Source organism: Bombus vancouverensis, chromosome 11 (genome assembly GCF_051014615.1).
Source record: "Bombus vancouverensis nearcticus chromosome 11, iyBomVanc1_principal, whole genome shotgun sequence".
In the NCBI taxonomy this organism is placed as follows: Eukaryota; Metazoa; Arthropoda; class Insecta; order Hymenoptera; family Apidae; genus Bombus; species Bombus vancouverensis.
In genome coordinates this window covers 6,951,958-6,972,499 of record NC_134921.1, presented here as the reverse complement: position 1 = coordinate 6,972,499, position 20,542 = coordinate 6,951,958, and the positions used below count along the sequence as shown (strand labels likewise).

At 42.2% G+C, this 20,542-nt stretch overlaps 2 protein-coding genes across 21 annotated transcripts in view; one reads left to right on the top strand and one right to left on the bottom strand.

The window, feature by feature from the left end:
* Positions 1-7,928, bottom strand: part of LOC117166476 (protein abrupt) — a 78,431-nt gene extending 70,503 nt beyond the window's left edge. For 8 of the 11 annotated variants that reach the window (XR_013059487.1, XR_013059489.1, XR_013059488.1 and 5 more), the window contains exon 1: positions 7,362-7,774. The gene's annotated coding sequence lies outside the window, so the exon portion shown is untranslated. The other 3 variants (XM_076622591.1, XM_076622590.1, XM_033350462.2) reach the window with 3 other exon arrangements.
* The window catches only part of Ca-beta (Calcium channel protein beta subunit), a 97,235-nt gene continuing 83,450 nt past the window's right edge, over positions 6,758-20,542 (top strand). For 4 of the 10 annotated variants that reach the window (XM_033350100.2, XM_033350096.2, XM_033350093.2 and 1 more), the window contains exons 1-2: positions 10,425-10,710; positions 12,449-13,284. In XM_033350100.2, coding sequence (XP_033205991.1) covers positions 13,018-13,284 — 267 coding nt within the window. In that variant the 5' untranslated portion in view covers positions 10,425-10,710; positions 12,449-13,017. Of the gene's footprint in view, positions 6,891-10,424; positions 10,711-11,289; positions 11,407-12,448; positions 13,285-20,542 lie in introns of those variants that run through there. The other 6 variants (XR_013059490.1, XM_033350099.2, XM_076622599.1 and 3 more) reach the window with 3 other exon arrangements.

Here is a 20,542-nt window from a genome sequence, read left to right as displayed (position 1 = left end):
AATAAACAGCCATGTCACTGCGCCACGCCAGAAAAATTACTGAAAATTCTCAATGCGAGAATTGATTGTAATTTCAACAAATAAATAAAAAAAAACATATCTTTGATTGTTTACAGATTATAATATATAGTCTATAATTTGTCATATCGTTTATGAGAAATTATTGAATTCCTATACCTAATACTTCGCGCGTATCATTAGGAAACTGGATGCTATTATTTTATAGAAAATCATTTTAACTTCGACAAGATGGGACAGTTCTTCCTTTGTCAGTAAACTTTCCACAGTTATTCAGCTATATTCTAAAAGAATATAGCTGAAATAACCCCTACATGAATTCACAAAGAATTTTACTAAGAAAAAAAAAACAGAATCTTAGAATTCGAAAAACCTAAAGAAAAATAGTAAAGTCGAAAGATCGTAAAATAAAATGCTACAATTAAAAAATCTTGAAACGAAATCCTAAAAGTCCTATCGTCAAAATCCTATCGCTCAAAAAATATCTCCACTATTGTCATCGCCCTTAAACGATTCAAACGAAAACCATAAATTCAAAGCACATAACAAAGATGCTAAGAAAAGAGGAATCCTATTTGTACGTGTCCCTAGTCTGAGCCAAGGGAGTATCATTGTGCACGGTTACATCCTGTACTTTTTCACGTGGTAGAGGATTAAGGTGTGCGCACAGCGCATAGCGCATAGCGCACAGCGCACAGCGCACAGCGCACAGCGCATAGCGCACAGCGCACACTCGCTCGTCTACTACCTGGGTTCCGGGCCGAAGCAAATCTTTGGAACCATTAATAATATCGCCGGCGCAATTATCGGGCCAGCTGCTACGTTCCTTGGAGGCCCCTCGAGGCCTCTCAGCAGGTACGTACGTGGCTAGAAGCGGAATATTTCGTTGTATACGTGTGTACGTTTTCCGACGCAGGTACGTAACTATATTCCCTAGAACCCTTAATTTCTGTTATCTCAATGCGGTTCGTCGCTCCCCATTCGTTCTAAAACAATTCGTGGGTCGAGATATCAGTACCGGGACAGAAAAACGAAGCAGACTCTACGGGCAAACTATGTATTACTGTTCCCAGTCAAAGCTAGACACGTATACTGGAATTACGAAGATTACTTTCGAAACCGGTCGATTTTACGACTACCCCGAAAAACGTATACTTCCAACCAACTAGAACGAAGCTACGACGAAGAAAAGAAATATTTTTTTGTCTGAACCACAGTAACAATAGCTATAGAGAGAGGAAACCATAGAGGACAGAGGCACCGGCGAACATCGACGAAACGCTCGTTCGCTTGTAAAATTTTATACCCGCCCATTATTGGCTTCTATTTTCCAGTAATTATCTTTTTATTGCGTCATTCGATCATCGCACGATCGCCTCTATTTATTAGCCTCTGTTTTACCCCGAACGTTCTTTTTTTTCTTTTTTTTTCAATATCGTTCACGAGCATCATCGAATAAAACGCATCGTTCGATCGACCGGATGTATCGGTTCGAAAATACACTTCCTGCTGTTGCTTTTATATCAAAAGGGGGTTTAGGAAAGAAACTTCTCTTTTGCATCGATTCCCACGCGATCCAAGATCCATTACGATCGTACAGCAGAAGACTTCTCAACCTCAGAAAACAGAAACAAATCTGGACAAATGACGACGAACGGTGACAAACGACGAAATTTGCGCTCCAACATCGACAATTGACCATCTCCCAGTGACGAATGTATGTACATCATTTTGCGGCCGCAATCTCGTGCCCGTCAATTCATTAATTAATCGGTGGACAGGCCGCGCGTCGCTCGCTGCGTGCACGCTACCAATTACCGCCACATTGTCGCGCATAAATCATTAGCAGACGTGACGCTTCCATAATTCGGTTAATTTCCACTGTTTTTATTGTGCTTTGCGACCTATACGTACTATATGCCAATATTTCCTCGATTTTCTATTCCAAATCTTTTCTTATCTTGATTATCGATACTGAATGCTTTGCAGTAGTACGAGATTGAAAAATTCGCAAAAAAGAGTGTATAATATTCAGAGTGATTTATAAATTGATTGCCACGATATTCGAAGTGGTTGTGACGTGTCCGAAGTAATTTTCAGTTAAATTAAGAAAACGTGTCCAAAGATTGTGGCAACCGGTTTGTGTACTACGTCGTATATGATTTCTTCAAAAATTACATTGATCAACTCCATAAATTGAGAAGTATCGAAATGAGATGATGTCACAAAAGCTTTTTTTAAATTCACCTTAGAATTTACTATCGCTTACGTATATTATATTCTTTCGATAAATGAACTTTATAGAAATAATTTGTTCCTTGAGAATCGAACAACAATCCTGCACTTGGCTAATGGAATTAAGAAATTAACAAAAAGTGAAATTGATTAATCGGGCTTTCGAGAAATTCATTATGTAAATACTATGTATATCTTCTGCTTTAAATATTACACAAGCAGTGCATTCATACGTGCGAACTTGTGACTATGCAACCGAGAACATCGCACATGACGATTCCTATCTAACACCGTGCGAACGATAAAAATCTATGATTAACGTTCGATCACGACGGATCAACGCGTTTACGCTTTATCGAAACAACGTGGTTCGCAAGAAAGATTTATACTATCGTCTGAAATTTTTTAGCGGCGTTTCCCTCGTGTAAACTTTACGAAACGCGTCATTCCTATTTACCAAGTAATTCTTTGTTTCGTGAAACATGATAACATAGCGAACAGATTACGAGAATTATTATTGGGGAATTCGATGATCGATAATCAAATGCGATAAACAAATATTTGAAAACAACCAAACAAAATTCTTTCTTTAATTTTACTTTTCTTTTCTTCGTATTATTGTGACGAATACGACTGATCGGATTGTAAATTGAACAAAGGGAAGCACGTAGTGGGAGAATACTCAATAAATCGTCCGAAAAAGATACGACCTTCGTGTGCGTGAAACGTTCCCAAACGCGAGGCTCGTGACTCGTGAGTATATACTCGTGCCTATCGCAGCTTATCGAGATGCGTGTGAGTCGGTCATTAATAAAAGGGTCGCAATGCTCACGGTGAAAAGCGAAGAGACGAGGGCTCGTATCGATCAAATAACCATCGGCCGCCATGTGGAAAGACACGGACTCGTGGGATTTCCGTTTCTAATGGGAGACGTGGCGTTAATCAAGCTTGCAAATTCATCGTAAATCGCTGGTAAAAGAGAAAGAATGACATTTAAAAAATCTAAAAACATATAAGCGATTAAAATTCCCAGTTCTTTATAGAATTTCCATTTCTAGTGAGAGATAATCGATCTTGTATATTCATCGCAAATTGCGGGTAAAAATATATTGAAGAATTAAGAAATTTAGAAACGTTTGTAAAGTCATAATAGCCAAATCTTTCTTTCTGTGTTCTGTCTATTTAGGATGGATCTTTAAGAGTCTTAACCGTTTGAGTCCCAAGGGTCTTTGAAAAAACACGGTCGAAAGATCCCAAACAGCGCGATAGTGCTTGCCTAATCGATTGTGAAGAGAAACAAAGCGGCGCGATAGCGCTCGTCATATTTGTTATTTTTATGAAATACATCTATATTATTATATATGCGTACTATTACTTTATAAATATTTCAAGTTTTGTTCAATAAACATTATTGAGAATGTAAATATAATGAAATACAAAATACCGTCAGTCGTCAGTAGCGTTCAAATGTACTGGTAAATGGTTAATAAAGTTAAAGTTTATTATGAAGTAATGATTAGTATAGAGATGTTCGTTTGGGGTAAAATTTTAGTGAAACAATATGAATGAAAAATTACTCGTTGAGATAATGTATGAGCGTACATTTGTTACGTATCCTACATCCCGTGCGTCCAGGAAGTTTCGTATCGAATTTATCAAAAACACGACGGGAAGCCTGTTATAAGATGATAGGCCAAGAAGTAAGTGAATAACGTTTTACTAACGCTGAAAAAAATTCGTCTAGTAAAAACAATTGTTGTAGCTAAAATCGTCGTTTCCTTCGTGACACGAAATTTCAGTTATACGCTGTTCGTCGGAAACTTTAATGAAAAGCCTTGTTTCGAAACTTTAATCGAAAACTTTAATTAAAAAGCATCGTGCAAAATCTTTGCCAAATGAGTTTGACGCGCCAATATTTCATACCTACAGAATATATTATCAAACATGAAACATACAAGAAGGAAGGATATTAAATAGTAGACATTAGATAGTAGAATATTAATCGCAGAATTGTACGGAGTCCTATTTTAAAAACCGAGCTCATGATATTTACAATACTATGTGATATACAGGAGGCCGTATTATCAAGTATGAAAAATAAAATACAGAAATCTAAGAGAAGAAAGATCATATGCGATACTGTCAGAATATAATTTCAAAAATTTAATAGAAAATCTTGACGGAAGATCAACGCGCCAATATTTAATATCAAATGTAAAAAATAAAAAAGGCTAAAAAAGAGAAGGTGGCATTAAACTGATATTTCGGAATAGAATATCAATTTCGTCGCAAAATATTTGCAAAAACGAAATTCCTACGTCAACGGATTCTTAGCAACGACACATGTAATAATAACAAAATCTCGAGGAATATAACGCAGTTGTGGCGATAGTGAACGTTGCGTCGCGTCGTTGAGGAAAATTTTCCACGCCATACGAATATTCTGACCTGGCTGCTTTTGATACATTGTCGTCGAGTCGCATGGAAAAAGAACACTGTTACGTCTGGGCTATGCGTTTTAGAACCGTAGCTGCAACAGTGTGCACATTACGTGTGTACACGCGAAGGTGCGTTCGTGTGCGTGCTGCACAGCCCGATTTATTGATCACACGCGTCGCACGCAATGTACGACGCGTGTGCCTGCGTGTCGCAACGAACGGCCTACGAACTTTAACAAATTCCGTCTAGGATCCATCATGACATGTGCGTGAAGCCAACTAACATTAGCATAAAACCAAAGGGAAACGGAACTCGACTCAACTAATCGTGTTGGGGAACGAAAATCGTTGGATCATCCGATAAGTAAACCTCTTCGAAACTAAACTTTTTTTTTTTTTTAATTTATTGATTAAAATTACAATCAATTCTCGCGTGGAGAATTTTCAGTAATGTGAAACGAAACTGATCGAATTTACTTTCTATAAATTTCGTTTCCGAATACATGATATTAATGTTCAATTCTTTGAAAAAAAGTTACTCGATAGCTCTAATTATAAACGTTATGCAAAATCTTTATAAAACAGGTTCGATCCGAGGATCGATGTTTTTACATATCGACATATGATTTATTATACGCTGTTGCGAACGTTTGATTATTGCAAAACAAAAAAAAAATAGCGTAAGTAATCATGGATTACAAGGCATATTTTAAAGATAATGTTTGTAGCATTATCGATGTCTCTAATCTTCAATTAATGGAGGTAGTCAATGTGGCTTCTGAATGGCTGGTATATTGGTTCGATCGTTAATGAATCATTAAAGATACGACGATTCGATCAAATTTAATAGTTATAGATATTAAGGAAATAACGTAAAAGATACTTTTTGTTAAAAAATGGTCTCGTATAAATTGCAAAAGAATTTTGGAAAACTCGTGCAATAGTGGCAGATTCTTAATGATTCAAATAATCGAGATTTAAATATATTTTTACTTAAATAAACACGGATTTAAGGAATTATAAAAATTTTGAATCTCTAACAAAGAATTAGCCGAAAACACAAGATTAAACGTTCAGCAAGAAAATAAATTGTATCAAATATCGAGCGGAATCGAAGATCATATAAAATCTTACCCAGACGACCATCGATCCAGGTTCAAACAATCGAATTTATAGATTAATCACTGGTCTAAAAAAAAGACGAGCGTACCGTTAAGAGCTTAAATTATGAGTCTAATCAGAGCGGGATCAATGAGAAGGGATTTGAAGAAACCGTAGGCGACATAACACGACTGAGAAACGGTAGGGTGGGGGGTGGCAAACAAATTAACGGACGAACCATTCAAGCGAGACGGTCACGATCGTTCCGATATCGATGAAAAAGACCGAGAACTGGAGGAGCTCATCGCCGTGGATTAGATCGAAACGTGTTTGCCGACCGATAGCTCACACATACGAAGCCAATGATGTGCGCGGCTACTGTGTTGGTTCGAAACTGCGAGAAATACGAGCTTCGTGACACGTACTGGTGCAATTGCAATTCACGCAACGCAACTCTTTGCAACATGTTTACACGGAGACTACGGATCGTATCGTATCACGGAAGAATTCCCGTGCAATTTTAAACGCGAATTTAAACAGTCTCGACTCGATACCAACTTAACCCAATAGAGAGAAAAAATGAAACCGCTACGCGATGATGAAGGATTTTCACGCGTCCTACCAAGCAAGATTGAGTCCACGTAATTTCTATAAAAGCACGACTACGCAGCGAGCAGGGACGGCGTAGTTAACGACGTGGGCCGTGGTCGATCGTGCAATTAACTTTAACGAACGGCGGCCTTGCGATTAAACTTAATTAGTATCGCGGTAATAACTCGTTAATAATCAGAGCCGTGTACCACGCCGCGGCCATAACACGCTCGTATTCTTCGTGCACGTGCATACACGTGCGCACAGAACGCGGTTTCGGGGCATGCATGTGTGTTCGTTTCGTTCGTTTTATATATTTACGTGACTACATGGACCAAACTGAAGGGGAAGGAAGGCACGGTGATGCGAGAGATGCTTTAAGGATGAACGTTTCAATCTGCCAGAGAAGCTCCCTCCTCCTCCTCTTTTTTTAACCACGACGACGTGGAGGCGTTTATATTAGCGAACCAGCACAATCATCACCAACAATCAACGAATTGCGTGAACGTAAGAAAATCATCACGTAAGAAATTCATTAATTCACTGGCCGTGTTCTTAGTGACACATTTTCCTTCGATGCCAAGCATTTGTGTGGCCAGCGATTATAAAATGTCTCGTGCAACGTTTCGGCGTCTTAAAAGACGATGGAACACAAAATCGTAACAACACCAGAGATCCAGGAAGTTTTCGTTTTCGTACGCTGTTCTGTTTCTCGTTTTCACTTACGGACAAAGAATCATCGTCGGTTGCCAGCAAAACACATCAGATAGCAACCATTGAAGAACTCTAGGCGAATATAAACAGACAGAGAGAAAACGTTTCGAAGCGTAGAACCGGCACTGACTGAATGATTGACTATCTGACTGAATAGCCGACTCGTTGACTGGCAGACGCGCGCTTCTGTTGCAAGACTACACCGGCGAGCCACTGCGTTTCTTCTTCTTTCTTCTGTGTGTGTTTAGCAGGCTTTCCCCTCACACTCTCGACTGTCCTCCATGTCCTCCGGGAAGGGCACAGGTATCGGCCCTTCCGGCTTTTCCACGACGCTCGTACGTCGACTGTGACGTACGATCTCTCACGATAAACGTTTAAACTACGGAAGAAATGCCCGAGAGTGGAGTGTCTGTCAAGCTGCGTCTATCTCTCCGGACAAGTAAACAATAAGAACGACGCGGCGTCAACAATATCGGAGGAGAACGAAACCACGATTAGTTGGTAAAAGAACGAGAAACGGAAAAAAATAATAGAAAAATAGATCGCGGGTCCGAGCCGTGCTCCGTGCTATATCACGGACTGTACTTGATCGACGGAGCTGACGAACAAACGTAAAAACGTGCACTACCGTCTCTCTCTCCCGGTTACGACGAGCGAGGCGGTTAGAAACATCGAGCACGAACCTGATTGCGGGGCGGCGCACCGAATTATGGGCCGCTATACGCTTTCGGCTGCCTCTCGCTCCCTCTCCTCTTTCTACCTCTTTCCTGCTCTCGCCTTTACCCTCCCTCTCTCGCTACCTCGTCTTTCATCCCCACCACACGGCCTGTTGACTTGTCCCCACTATTCCTCGCGTTTAGCTCTCCGTCTCACGCTAGACGACTCGCCCCCACCAGAATAACGTGAACACGCTCCTAGGACGCTCTATACTCCATACTATACAGTCTGCATACCTTCCCCTACCAGCGTACATTGTTGGCGCGAGCGGTAGCATTGCCCCTTGCGCCTGTTTCCAAACCTCTCTCGCGCGAGAGCAACGTTGCCACCTTACGGCGTAGCCGCGGGGATGATGGACGTAGAGCTGGCTGCGAGCTAGCGTCGCGCCCGACACTCTCCGACTCGCTCGGTACACACGCGTCACGATACCTAGACCGCTGCTTCCGACCGGAAGTCCCGCTATGTGACGCCCCTCGTGTCACCAGACAGACGCTGTCTGATGATCCTTCTCGCGGTTGATCGATGATCGGATAACGCGCTAGAACAGGTAGAAAGGGTTGCTTCCCGTGCGGGTACAGATGACTTTCAAAGGGAAAAGTTGACGGGTGTTCACGATGTTCGGCGGAAAAAGGTTTTTTTCATAGTGGATACAGAACTCTTGAGTTCAGAATTGAGGACCATCGGGAGCCACCCTTGGATTGGAAGTTCAAAGATTCTTGGTTTCGTTTTTAGTCGATCGCTATTGCTTAGTTTTTATAAAAATAAGAATCTACATGGAGGACGTATAACTTGGATTTCCAGAAACGGTTACATCATTATCCTCGTTAAAAATAATTAGTATGGTAACTTTTAGAAAGTTACGAGTGAAACATTTTTGAATTTTCGTCTTTCTCTTTTAAGCAATCGCAGTAGCTGATTTCTAAGAAAATAAGAATCGACGTAAGAGGTACCATGTAACTTTCAGCGATATAAACGATAGTTTTCCCAAATAATTGTAAAATAACTTTCATATCCGGAGGTCTAGAAAATCATGCAAGAACGTGTCATTCTTTAAACAGCCACTTAAAACGATTATTGTTGAGAGAGACATGTTCTGATTCCAGCCACCAGCCTGCAGCACTGTATGGTGCAAGCTCCCATTTACTTAACGTCCCTAGCACTTTGTTTTACGATCAATAACATTCGATTGGAACGTAGCCATTCGTCCAAAGTAAGTGCGTCTTTATCGAAAGCTAGTGGTCATTGGGAGTAAACTTGGAGTGTTATCATTGATGGTCGGTAAGGAGAGCTCCAGAGTGAAATCACGGATGAAATTGCGAGGAGGGTGGCTACCTTCGCGCAGAAAACTGTAGACCGTTTCTTCTTTTGCGAGCTATTTTCTCCCATGACACTTCTTTTACCCTCCGTCAGATGTCGGGATGTTCGATGAGCACTTGAGGGTGGTTTCATCCCCCTGTCGCGTGGAACGCCACGAGCTTCAAATACCACGGCCAGATGAGATCGAGTCAAACTTCGTATCTTGTTAACATCGATTATTTATGAACATGTAGATACGCATAGAACACATGGTCTGTTTAACTAATTATAATGGTCGGTAATTATACCAGTTTTCAGCCAGCTTAAGCCCGCAGTATTAAGCGTAAGTTAATAACGTGTGATTAAATGAAAGCGCTGCTCTTAATGACTGCTTCATGGTAAACAGCTTAACGACGCGTCGTCATTTCAAAACCGACCGTGTGCAACGAGAGATCATTGCGATAACGAGTCAGCGTCTAATGATAAGCGACACATTCTTAATAAAATTTATTTCAATCGCTCCGTTTTACGCCACTCGACAACCCTGAATCGAAACGTTGCTACAGAACCGATGTAGGTTCGTTAATTCATCACGGGGTGCTGGTGGAATCTACCGCAATACGGTTATCCACTGATAAACTATAGTTGGAAAAGTCTGTGGATCGTATTTGCAATTTAGATGATAAAAGGAGTGAAAGAAACATCGTTTAATTTAAATGGAACTGCGGAAGATATTGGGTATTCTTTCCGTTGTTCTCTACTTTATTTCATCGTCAACTACTTTCCTTTAAATAAACCTACAAGCTTTATACATAAATATCAACAAAAATATTTTAGAGGGCTTTCAATATAAAATTTATCAATTCTATCGCAGTATCTTCATACATGATAATACTCAGCTACAACTATCAGACGCTGCTGTTGCAATGAATGCGTTTAAGCAAGGTCATCCCTTGACACCTGGATTCTCTCCCAGCAGATCAGCAGCCTACCTCGTCGAACTCGCTCTTTCCGTCTCAGTTCCCACTAAAACATTCCTCTCTTTCATCCAACAGTCCAATCAAGACTCCTTTATCTTGAGTGCAGCGAAGAAAAAAGAAACGATCTTGGAACGGAAACGCAACCACGTGTCTCGCAACCCTTACATCAGTCGAGAAAGGCGCGTGTTGACGCGCCGCAGCGTAGCTCGCGTGCGCTAGCGCATGCGATCGATACTCTAGACCGCCGGGGTTTTCGCGTCCCCGCGCAACGTCACGATACAAGAGCCGAGCGAGACCGACTAAGGACGAGGCCGACCGAGACCGGCCGAGGTAGCGCGAGCCACGGTAGCAGCAGCCGTCGACGCGAGCACGGCCCAACCGTCACCGTCATTTCGACGTCGTGGACACTTTCTTGCCGCCGGATCGTCCACGCGGAAATTCGTTCTCGTCGCGGACTAGCCTTGTTCTATTTTAGCTTGTACCAGGCATCGTACGCGTCTTCAGCCGATCTTGCTTCCGGTAGAACGTGAGACGCGCGCGAAAAGTGATCCCCAGTGGTGTGTTCGCATTTTAACTGGAAAGGTAGCGATACGAAGACTCCGGGTCGAACAGCCGATCGAGTAAGTTTCAGGGGATGTTTTGGCCCCGTGATTTTCTTGACTTTTTATATGGTGTTCTGTCTGTATCTTTGTGCCTTTTGGACTATACCTTGTAACACAGAATGGATTGGCACCCGTTCTTCGTTGTCTCATTTATAGAATCTAATTATCTCGAAAAATAACGTTACGATACCGTTACGATACTCGGACGACGCGTCAGCGCGTCTGACTCTCGGTCTGACTCGTGACGGTCACTTTCTACTGTCACGTAACTCGTTTCTTTACGCATTAGCCTGTGAAAAGTAGAGGGAAGATCGATAGGGAAATTACAGAGACGGTTCATTAGAGTATCTTCTGTAGAGAAATAAAGGGAACGGCCGAGTGGCCTGTGGCGTGTCTGACCAGAGACAAGCCGCAACCCCTTTAGGTCGTAGCGCAGCTGAGCTCGACCGGGCGCGACCCACAACCCTACATTCGCGGTCTGCGGCGTGACCTAACCTCAACTTACCCCACCTTGTGTGAGCTTCGTTGCCACCCTCTCTCCTTCGAAAGGCTGGAACGCCAGGGAGGACTTTACGCACTGGTTTATCGTCTGATTTTACGGCAGTTCGCGCGTCGATTCTCTTCGCACCGCTACGTTCTCTTCCGTGTTTCGACAAGGGTGTACAAGGTTCCCGTAGGTCGGAGACACGTCACTTTCTGCGCTAGCCTCTCAAGGTAACGGTTCAGAGCAGCCATAACTTCCGAATGGTCGAGTCTGACCTTGGCAGAGAGGAGTTCCGTGTTATCACTATCATCGGTCCGGCGTCTTCCGGCGGTGACGCGTTAATTAATGATCATCGATTTAACGAATCGAGGCTGACCTTGCTATTGTTCCAACCATCACCGTGCTAACAGTTTGATCGAGTTTGTGGTAGTTTGCGAGAAACTTTACGACATTGTTGATTGACTTAACGTTTAATCGTGTTGCAAAAAAATTATTTCTTGACTAGTGTGGATACTTTTCATTGAATTTTTCTATGTGATATTATTTAATATACAAGTAAGAAAATATCGAAGAAAATTTTATATTCAAATCTAATGATAATCTTTGTGTAATATTTAAATGAGGTTGTATTCAAGTTTGAATGAAATTTCCATTGTTGCGGAAGTAATAATTAGTCCACCCAGGCAAGAAATGTAAACCTCTAGCGAAACATTGATTAGAGCACACAACAGAACAATAGGGGAACACGTGTCATTGTGTCAAAATAGCTTGGCTCACTAAATTTAAATTGAATTATCCGTCGCGACGTATGGTAACGGTGTGAAAATTGAATTTACTTCTTACGTAGTTACGATAGCGTTATATCATATAACAAAGTCTGTGGAATCTTTCGGGTTCCTTTATCGAATAGTCTCTTCGTGTGCGTGCGTGTGTGTGTGTTTGTATGTAAAAACATATCCACGGATATTTTCCTACGACGAGCTATTACAACCATTAATCTGTTTCATCAACCTTTGACCGATATACATACAATATAGCGTAAACGTATCATCGTTACAACTTCTTAACTAGTTCAAATAAAATTACATTCTCTACACCCGCTATAACTTGAGCAAAAAGAGCAGAAACCAACCAAATATAATTTCCTGAAATCCATTCGTGACATTCACTAACGATAGTCAAATCCCAAGTAAGAAAGCAAATCTATCAAAAATCTCGGAGCTTCAATCACATTTGAATGGATCGTGCTAACCCTTCACCCTCTGTTTACAGGCACTCGAAGCGTTTCGCCAAACGCGTCACCTTCAGCCGCCACTCTCTCGCTACATCCGCTGATCCATCGTCGTTCTGTCACCACTAGTCGCTCAGATTCCGTTTCAGAGAAGACAAACTCAGCGAAGACGATAACCTACTAAAATCGAGCCGAAGGGAAGAAGCTAAAAAGAAAAATAAAACCGAGAAAAGAAAAGAAACTAGAAGTGAAGAGAAGAAATATAAGAGAAAATATAAGAGAAGAAGAGGGTGGTGCGTAGTGGAAGCAGAAGAGTTAGGTCGTGAGGGGTCCAAGAAGCGTAGCGTTTGGGTGTGATGTGGCGGAGCCCCCCGGGGGGCCGCGGGGGCAGGAGGTTCGAGGCAGATCGGTCGTGAGGGCCCCAGGCACGGCTCGGTTGCCCCGCGGCGAGGTCGCCGGAGGGGCGGAGGAGGATATAGGATGGTGTGACCTCCTGCGTTATCCCGCCCGACGCGGAGGTGGTGTTGGAGGTGGCGGTGGCGGTGGTGGAGGAGGTGGCGGTGGAGCCGAGCAGCTGCTGCTCGACTCGCAGGAGGAGGAGCCGACGGCGATGTCGAGGCAGCTTCGCGGTGAACGGGACCACGTGAGCCGTTGCGACCTCCGAGAACGCGACCTCCGAGAACGCGACCTCCGAGAACGCGACCTCCGCGACTTTCGGGACTTACGCGATATCAGGGACCCTCGGGACCTTAGGGACTTTCGAGACATCCGGGACATTAGGGACGACAGGGACGACACGGAGAGGAGTCGGGACGATTACCTGGATTACGATCATCATCCTACCGCTGCGTCTACCTCGGCACTCACTAACAATCCGGTAAGTTAATTATTTCTGCGAGTTGTGCCTTGGAATTGAGAGAAAAATGAATTTTATTTGCTTTTAGAAGCGAAGTATTGAAAGTCGTACGACATTTTGCTTTGTTCTTATTAGAATAGGGTGACTTGGACAATAGAATGAATAGTATAAATTGAGGGAATTTAGAATGGTAGCTTTGGTAAGATAAGAGTTCACTAGCATGGTCATTGTGGTAGGTTCGAAGAAACTAGAAAGGAAAGGACCACTTCAGACGGAGGTCAAGGTTTTTGATATCACTGTTGCTTGGATGGTGATAAGCAGTGGGTATCATTATTACAGGAGTAGACTTGGAGGGGCTTGTGTGTATGAGGCGTGGAAGGGATGAAGTATTCTAGTTTGTATCAAGGTCAAGGTTTTTGGTGGAATTTCGTAAGAAAGGTACGGAGCCTTTCGGGGTAGTTTGGTGTTCTGATTCTGGAAACTCGAATTGAATAATTCTCTTAAGAATCATTTTCCTACAAAATAAATAATTTTTTTTATATTCAACGAATATAACAATGGGTTCCATATATTTTTAATAAAGTTTAACACGAGTTAAGAACGCGAGTAATCTGCATGCCATCTGTGTACACTGTACACGTACAACGAGGAGAACGTCGATGCCGAGTAATTCGAACACTCGAGCTTATCTATTATCGCCGTGGGGACGAAAAGTGTTTGACTTTCTGTTATCTTTCACCACCGATATCGAAATTTTTCCGAAATTTAGAAACTTTCAATGAAATATCTTTAGAGGCACTATGTACAATCCCGAGTGTTCAAACTTACTTATACACAGTTATGGGAAACATGCATCAGAACGCTGGAAGCTGTTCGTCGTGTCATTGAAATTTACGTTTATTGAATCCCTCGACGACGTTTCTATCCACCTTTATGTCTTTCGAATACACGGGGTGTGATGGATGTTGTACAACGTGACGTCACGTAGGAAAATTTCAGGAAGCAACATCAACGGATATAAACTGCATTATATAAAATTACACGAAACACACGGAACGCCGTAAGATAGTCGCGACATTCGTCTGCAAATATTTCTCTTTAATATTTCGTCCAGGTATTGCGTAACGTTGCGCTACACTATGCTCGCACACCTTTCCCCCGGCCATACCAGCTTTCCATCAACCTCGGTGCTCGTCGATCGAAACGAATTCTATTTTCCATGCTACGATTACCGACTGTTAATCTCGTTATAATTTATACCATCGGTACGGGTACCTTGCGCGTGACTTGCGTAATATCATATAATCTATAATATATGTAAATCGAATGTTAATCGTAAATCTGTCGAACGTTAGATCCGCGTCAATTTATCATCTAGAGACTAATACGAAAAAGAAGAGGAAATATTATACTTTTAACGCGTCGAAGGAAGAATTCCAGAAAACTAGTTCACCGAGAATGGAGAGGAGGGAAAGTCACCTAATTTATTCCGGCTGTGGTGGTTCAACCCAGAAAGAATTGTGAATGCGACAAGAACGAAGAAGCCAGAGTAAGAAAATGAAAGATGGACGGTATGGTCTGATCAAAGCTCGTCACATCTCGGCCTGTTTCACATCGTCCCTGATATCCAACGCTATTCCAGTGACCAGGCTCTTCATTTAGCGCTTCTGCATCTTTCATACAGGGAAGCAACTATAGCTAGGGGTACAAGCGACCACCGCAGCATCGTTGATGCCCCTCATTTGCAGCTGTATTCAGCTGGGTTTGGCTTGCCTTTCTCAGCGACGCCGCTTCCACACCTTCTCTCTCTTTTCTTCTCTTTCTCTCATTCGACGGTCAGAAGTGCTAATGAGGCAGATACGAGATGATGGGGTGGAAAATGGAATCGAGCCTCTTTGGAAGGTTCGTTATTAACCTAGTCTTTCTCACAGTTTTTCTTTACGTCTCCTCTCCCCCACTTCGCTCTCTCTCACATCTCTCTGTCTGTCTCTCTCTCTCTCTCTCTCTTTCTCTGTGTTCTGCTCTGAATCGTCGATGGAAACGGATGTGATGCGTAAGAAACAGGAAACTGGGCCATGTTTTGTTCGCCAAGCTCGATCCCCAAAGATTGTAATAATGTTACGCACCGTGAAGAGACCGATTACGATAAAACCAAGTTATTCTCGTTTAGAAGAGCGGCCACGAAAGTTTTTAATTATTCCACGTCGTGTGTTTCCAATCGAACCAAGTTCCGCAGGCGTGTGCTTTTTAACCTGGAAGATTGTTTGGTCGCGTGATTGTGGCAAAAGTTTAGTTCGGTTCCCTCGGCTGAAAGTTTCGTTGGAAGAAGTTTTTAGTTCCTCGTACTACTTCAACTACATAATTTCTCGATAATTCAACGAGTTTTGTCGCGGCAGCGGTAATATATATTTGCAGAGTCTCGCGTTTATTCGCTACGACGCGTCGTGATGATGCAAGAAAATCAACTTGAACGCTCCACTCTGATTTATTCGTTCGCTTTCTATTCGATATGCAAATCGGTTTACAGCACGCTCGTTACACGCGCCGTGCGAACGAGTTCTTTCAAAGACAGTATATTCGTTTTCGCGTATACACTCAGGTTCATTGACATTTGCGAAACACCGAAACGAATTGTATTTGCATACAGCACTGGCTCAACGATATTAAAACGTTCACGCGTAATTTGTGCGTCATTTCCTTTTTTCTACTGTCAGGCAACGTGATATCGAGCTTCTTTAATCGACATCTTTACGCGTGTTTCGATATCAATCACGAGCGTGTTTATCACCGGCCAACCCTTCACTTATCTCGATCGCGTACCCACCGTTCGCGCACGCTTTATAATCGCGTACACCTATAATCATGCAAATAACGGAGCACGCATTAAAGTGCAACTATATTACTATCGACCGTGATAATCGCGCGAACTTAATCGGAACTTTCCGGTGCCTGTCGTACTGTGTACTGCCAATTATCGATCGTTTTTCAATGCCACAACGTAAAGCACCTACGCGAACCTTAAACGATTGATCATCGTTCATCGCGACATCACAGTGGATCGACTCGTGGAAAGTGAAAATCACTCGATGGTAACGCGACTGGGATTATACATGCGCGTAAACTTTGCTTGGATAATTGGACCAGATAAAATCGTAACCTGGTAACCGATCAATTTAATAGAGTCATTCCGAAATTTCATAGCTGTCTGCCCACGCGTACGTTGGAGCATTCGTGCTGCGAATGCAAATGATATTTTGCATATTTATGAAACCTACGTTTCGATATGGCTCATATTAGAGATACTCTCTCGGTTTATTCCACAGATATATGTTTTCCACACGAATATCTTTAGTTTCGTGTACCGATAGAATTACTGAGGTTTAAACCACGAGAATCTCGTCAGACACTTCAGGATGAAAAAAATGGATAATGGGAGGAGAAAATAAATCTTTATCCGTATACAATAGAAGTCCGTTTTTATGAAAGCCATTTATTTAGACGAAATTTCAATTGAAGCGCAACTAAGTGAAGTTGTATTGAAACTCTTGTTATACGAAATGAAAAATCCTGTTTTTATTGTATGAACTGCAATTATATGAATTTCTCGTTATCCAGATATATGGATCTTATTGTAATTTACTAGAAATCCTTTATATCGTCGATAATGCACCTTTGTATATTTATAAAATTTCTAAAGAATTATTTATTATTATTTCTATGATAATCTCATTCTGACGATAAAATCAATTTGATCATTGTGATAGTTTTAATGGTAATAAAATGTACTTGTCAAATTGCTTATGGCGTGTACTTACGATTTTTATAAAGAATGAACAATTTCTAAGTGCTCGAATAAGTTTACCAGAATGATTTAGCATCCTTTAATTTTGAAAGTACTTAATAGCCAAGATGTCACGATCAAAATCACGAGAACAAGTCGGTATAGAGAATCTCGACCGGAGCGAGATTCAAGATGTCTGATCTCGGTGTACAAACCGTGAAATCGGTTAAGTTTCGTGGCGGGATGTTTCAATCTAAGTTATAAGGAGCATGACTGCGATGATCCTCGCTTAACCCAAATCCGTGGCAGGATATATCCGGTCGTTTCGAATATCCCGGGCCGCGCGACAGGAAAAGCAAAAATGAAAGCTTCTATTCGTCACAGAATCGAGTCGGGAAATTGCCGATGCTGTTGGGCAGAAATACTCGACCATCTTGCTCAAAATACACTTTACCATCTGTTTTCCCACTTGAGCTATTGACGTTCTGATGTAAAATGTTTCTTTACTTTTCTATCATAATATTGGAGAACATACTTCTAAAATATGATACAATTTTCATAAAAAGCTCTCAAGTATAAGAAAATGTAGAAAAATGAGAAAATGTAGAAAATTCAGATGATACACTTTTAAAATGGAGTACAATTTTGATAAAAGATTTCTAGGATATTGCTTAGAAATTTCAATACTAAGAAAAGGTAGAAATAATGTCGCGAGATGCGCGTGTAACGTGTGGAACAACTTTTATAAAACACATCACTAAAAAAAAATCCAGTAGAAATTAGAAGATGGATTTTTCAAGTATGTTTACAGTTTTTATAAAAAGTTGCGAGGATTTTATTTGGGAATTCCAATCATAAAAAAGGCTGAGGAGAAATCGTTATACGTACTTCCAAGAAAAGGAACACTTTCTTTTTAATTTCAAGAATATTTCGAAATTTCAATCGTAATACTAGTCATGGAAAGATCGGAGAATGCACTTCTGCGTAAAGTAGAGTTACAATTCCTCTAGGAGGTACCACGAGTATGCTTAAAAATTGCAGGAATGTCAACTGCTTTTCATGCTCGTTACACGGAAACGGCGCAAATCGTTCCCATGAACATTTTCCTCGGTCGTAAATGTTAAAACAGGCATATCTGTGCGACTTGTGCGTCATTTCCACGGCTAAGCAGAAATACGCAAAGTCGCTTGTATTACGATATAAAAAGCACATATGTATAACTCTTTGCGCTTTGTCATTAAACTCGCATGAAACTGAAAACCATTAAGGCGGGAGAAAAACGTTTCCTTCCATCTCTCGATGCTGGAAAAATGAAAAACGCTCCTTGGTAACGGAGAGGTGTACGCTGGGTCTCAAGCATCAAGAACGTGACACCGACCACCTGAAACGTCGGCTACGCCCACGTGTGCCTACGGAGCAAGTTCACCGATCAGCAGATCTCATCTCCGCGAACGGTGGGATCGATTATCGTGCGCCAGATAGTCCCCGAAGTGCGTCACACGCTAAAAGATTCAGAAGCACCGGGCACATAAATAGCTTCTGCTTGACCGGGCCGAGTGTGCAGTGTGCAGGCTGCATCGATCTAACTGCATCATTCGACGCAACGAAGCACGTACCGGACGCGTAAACTGGAAAATAGCGGCTTTGGGGCCCGATAGATATATTTTTCTCTCTAAAAAAACACTTGGCTAAAAACTATACGCCATATAGGGTGATAAATGCATGCCGATACTTTACGGTGTGAATCTATACGTTGAATGATTGTTATGCGACGTCTTTGATCTTTACGTCAAAACGCGTCTTTCAATTTTTATTTTCAAGTTTCATTCGTAAAACAGTAATACGCAACTATGATACTGACTGTTTGAAATTCTGTCCGGTTCGTATCGATCGATATCCTTTGCGAAGTTTAGATAATGTCATATATACTTCAGCTATTTATACAGTTAGTACTAAGGTGTATAGTAAAGTTTACCGAGGCACGAAGCACCGAAGACACTTTTCAACATTTTCTTTGATGATCTACAGCTTGAAAACTGGGATACGTAAGATATATGACTATGTAACACTCTCTGCTTACTTCAATGTGTAGATTGGACGCTCTGAAATATTGACATGCATTTATAGATCACCCAGTATGGTAAAATGACGATCGATACAGAGAGAAGAGTAAAGACGTCTCCTTGCCTATATATCTTTGTATGTTCGTATACATATAAGAAGCGGTACAGACACATACGTGTACATAAACACACACATCGATCCGTGGACTTCTTCGGGCTAGTGGGTCTCCGATGGTTGGCTGCTTGGAGTCTCCAGACCCGGTTCCATCGAATATAGGTCAGTGTACAAGCTGGCAGGAGCAAAAGAGCAGCTCAGACTTTTAGCCGTGAGCGCGGCAAACGATCGTCCTGCGTCGGAGCGAGCTAGAGCGTGTGCTTGTCTGAAGGAGTCTGCTAACGGCCAAACGGGTTTGCACGCCCGTGTTCCCTTCCTTCCTCCTTTTTTCCCCCGTTTCCTTTCTACCGAGAAAGGATTCCTCCTTCAGGCGTGTTTCTTTCTCTCTTGCTCCCTCTTTATCTCTTAGTGTACGGCGCGGAGCGAGAAGGGCTATCCCGGACCGATTCACTGTCGAAATTATTGTTAATGGACCACTCGCGGTGTGCGTATACATATATCGGTCTGGTGAACCGGTCGCTTCTTTTTCGGACCGCAGGAATCCGTATAATGCATCCGCGGGGCCGAGCGTCTTTCGCGTTTAGTAATTAAACGTTCCTTTGTCTCGCCCTTGATCTTGTTTCGTCCACGCCATTTTTTCGCCTGGATACCGTTCCGCGGTATCAAATGACGGTCAGATGGTTTTTCAGTTACGATACGAGGCTTTGTAATCACCGATCGACTTTTTCTTCTTGAAACGAATTGCTTTCTTTTCTTTCATCGATCACAAAGAACAAAATAAGAGAACGAATAAGTCTTCTTGGAACAAACGGTAACTCGAAATTTTCCGTACTCGACTGTTTCATAATGCAACAAAAGAGCTCGAGATCGCCTGGAGATCGTGGCGATAAAAAATTCAGCGACAAATTCAGTGGTTCTACCTCGCGAGAAGAAAGAGAAGAATGGAGAAACGAAAAATGGAATGAGCGTGGAATGGAGTGAACGTGGAGTGGAAAGAAAGAAGGATAAAAAGGAGGAGGCAAAGCAATATAGAGCCGCGGGACGTGATCGGGAGGCAAGTCCCGGGGGCCTTTGTTGTCCTAGGCTGGTAGAGGCTTTGGTCCGCTTCTAGACTGTGTTTTGTTACAGCACGCCATACTTACACTCTTTCTTTCCTTCCTACATCGCGCCGCTCCTTAAACACGTTTCTAAGCGAGCATCCCCGAGTCTTGCGCTCCTCTCCGCTTCGTCCTTCGCCGTCTTTTCGCCCTTTCGTTTGTTCGCACGCAGACAAGCGTGCAGGCAACAGCGTGAAGCCGCTAATATAGAAGCAGACAGGCG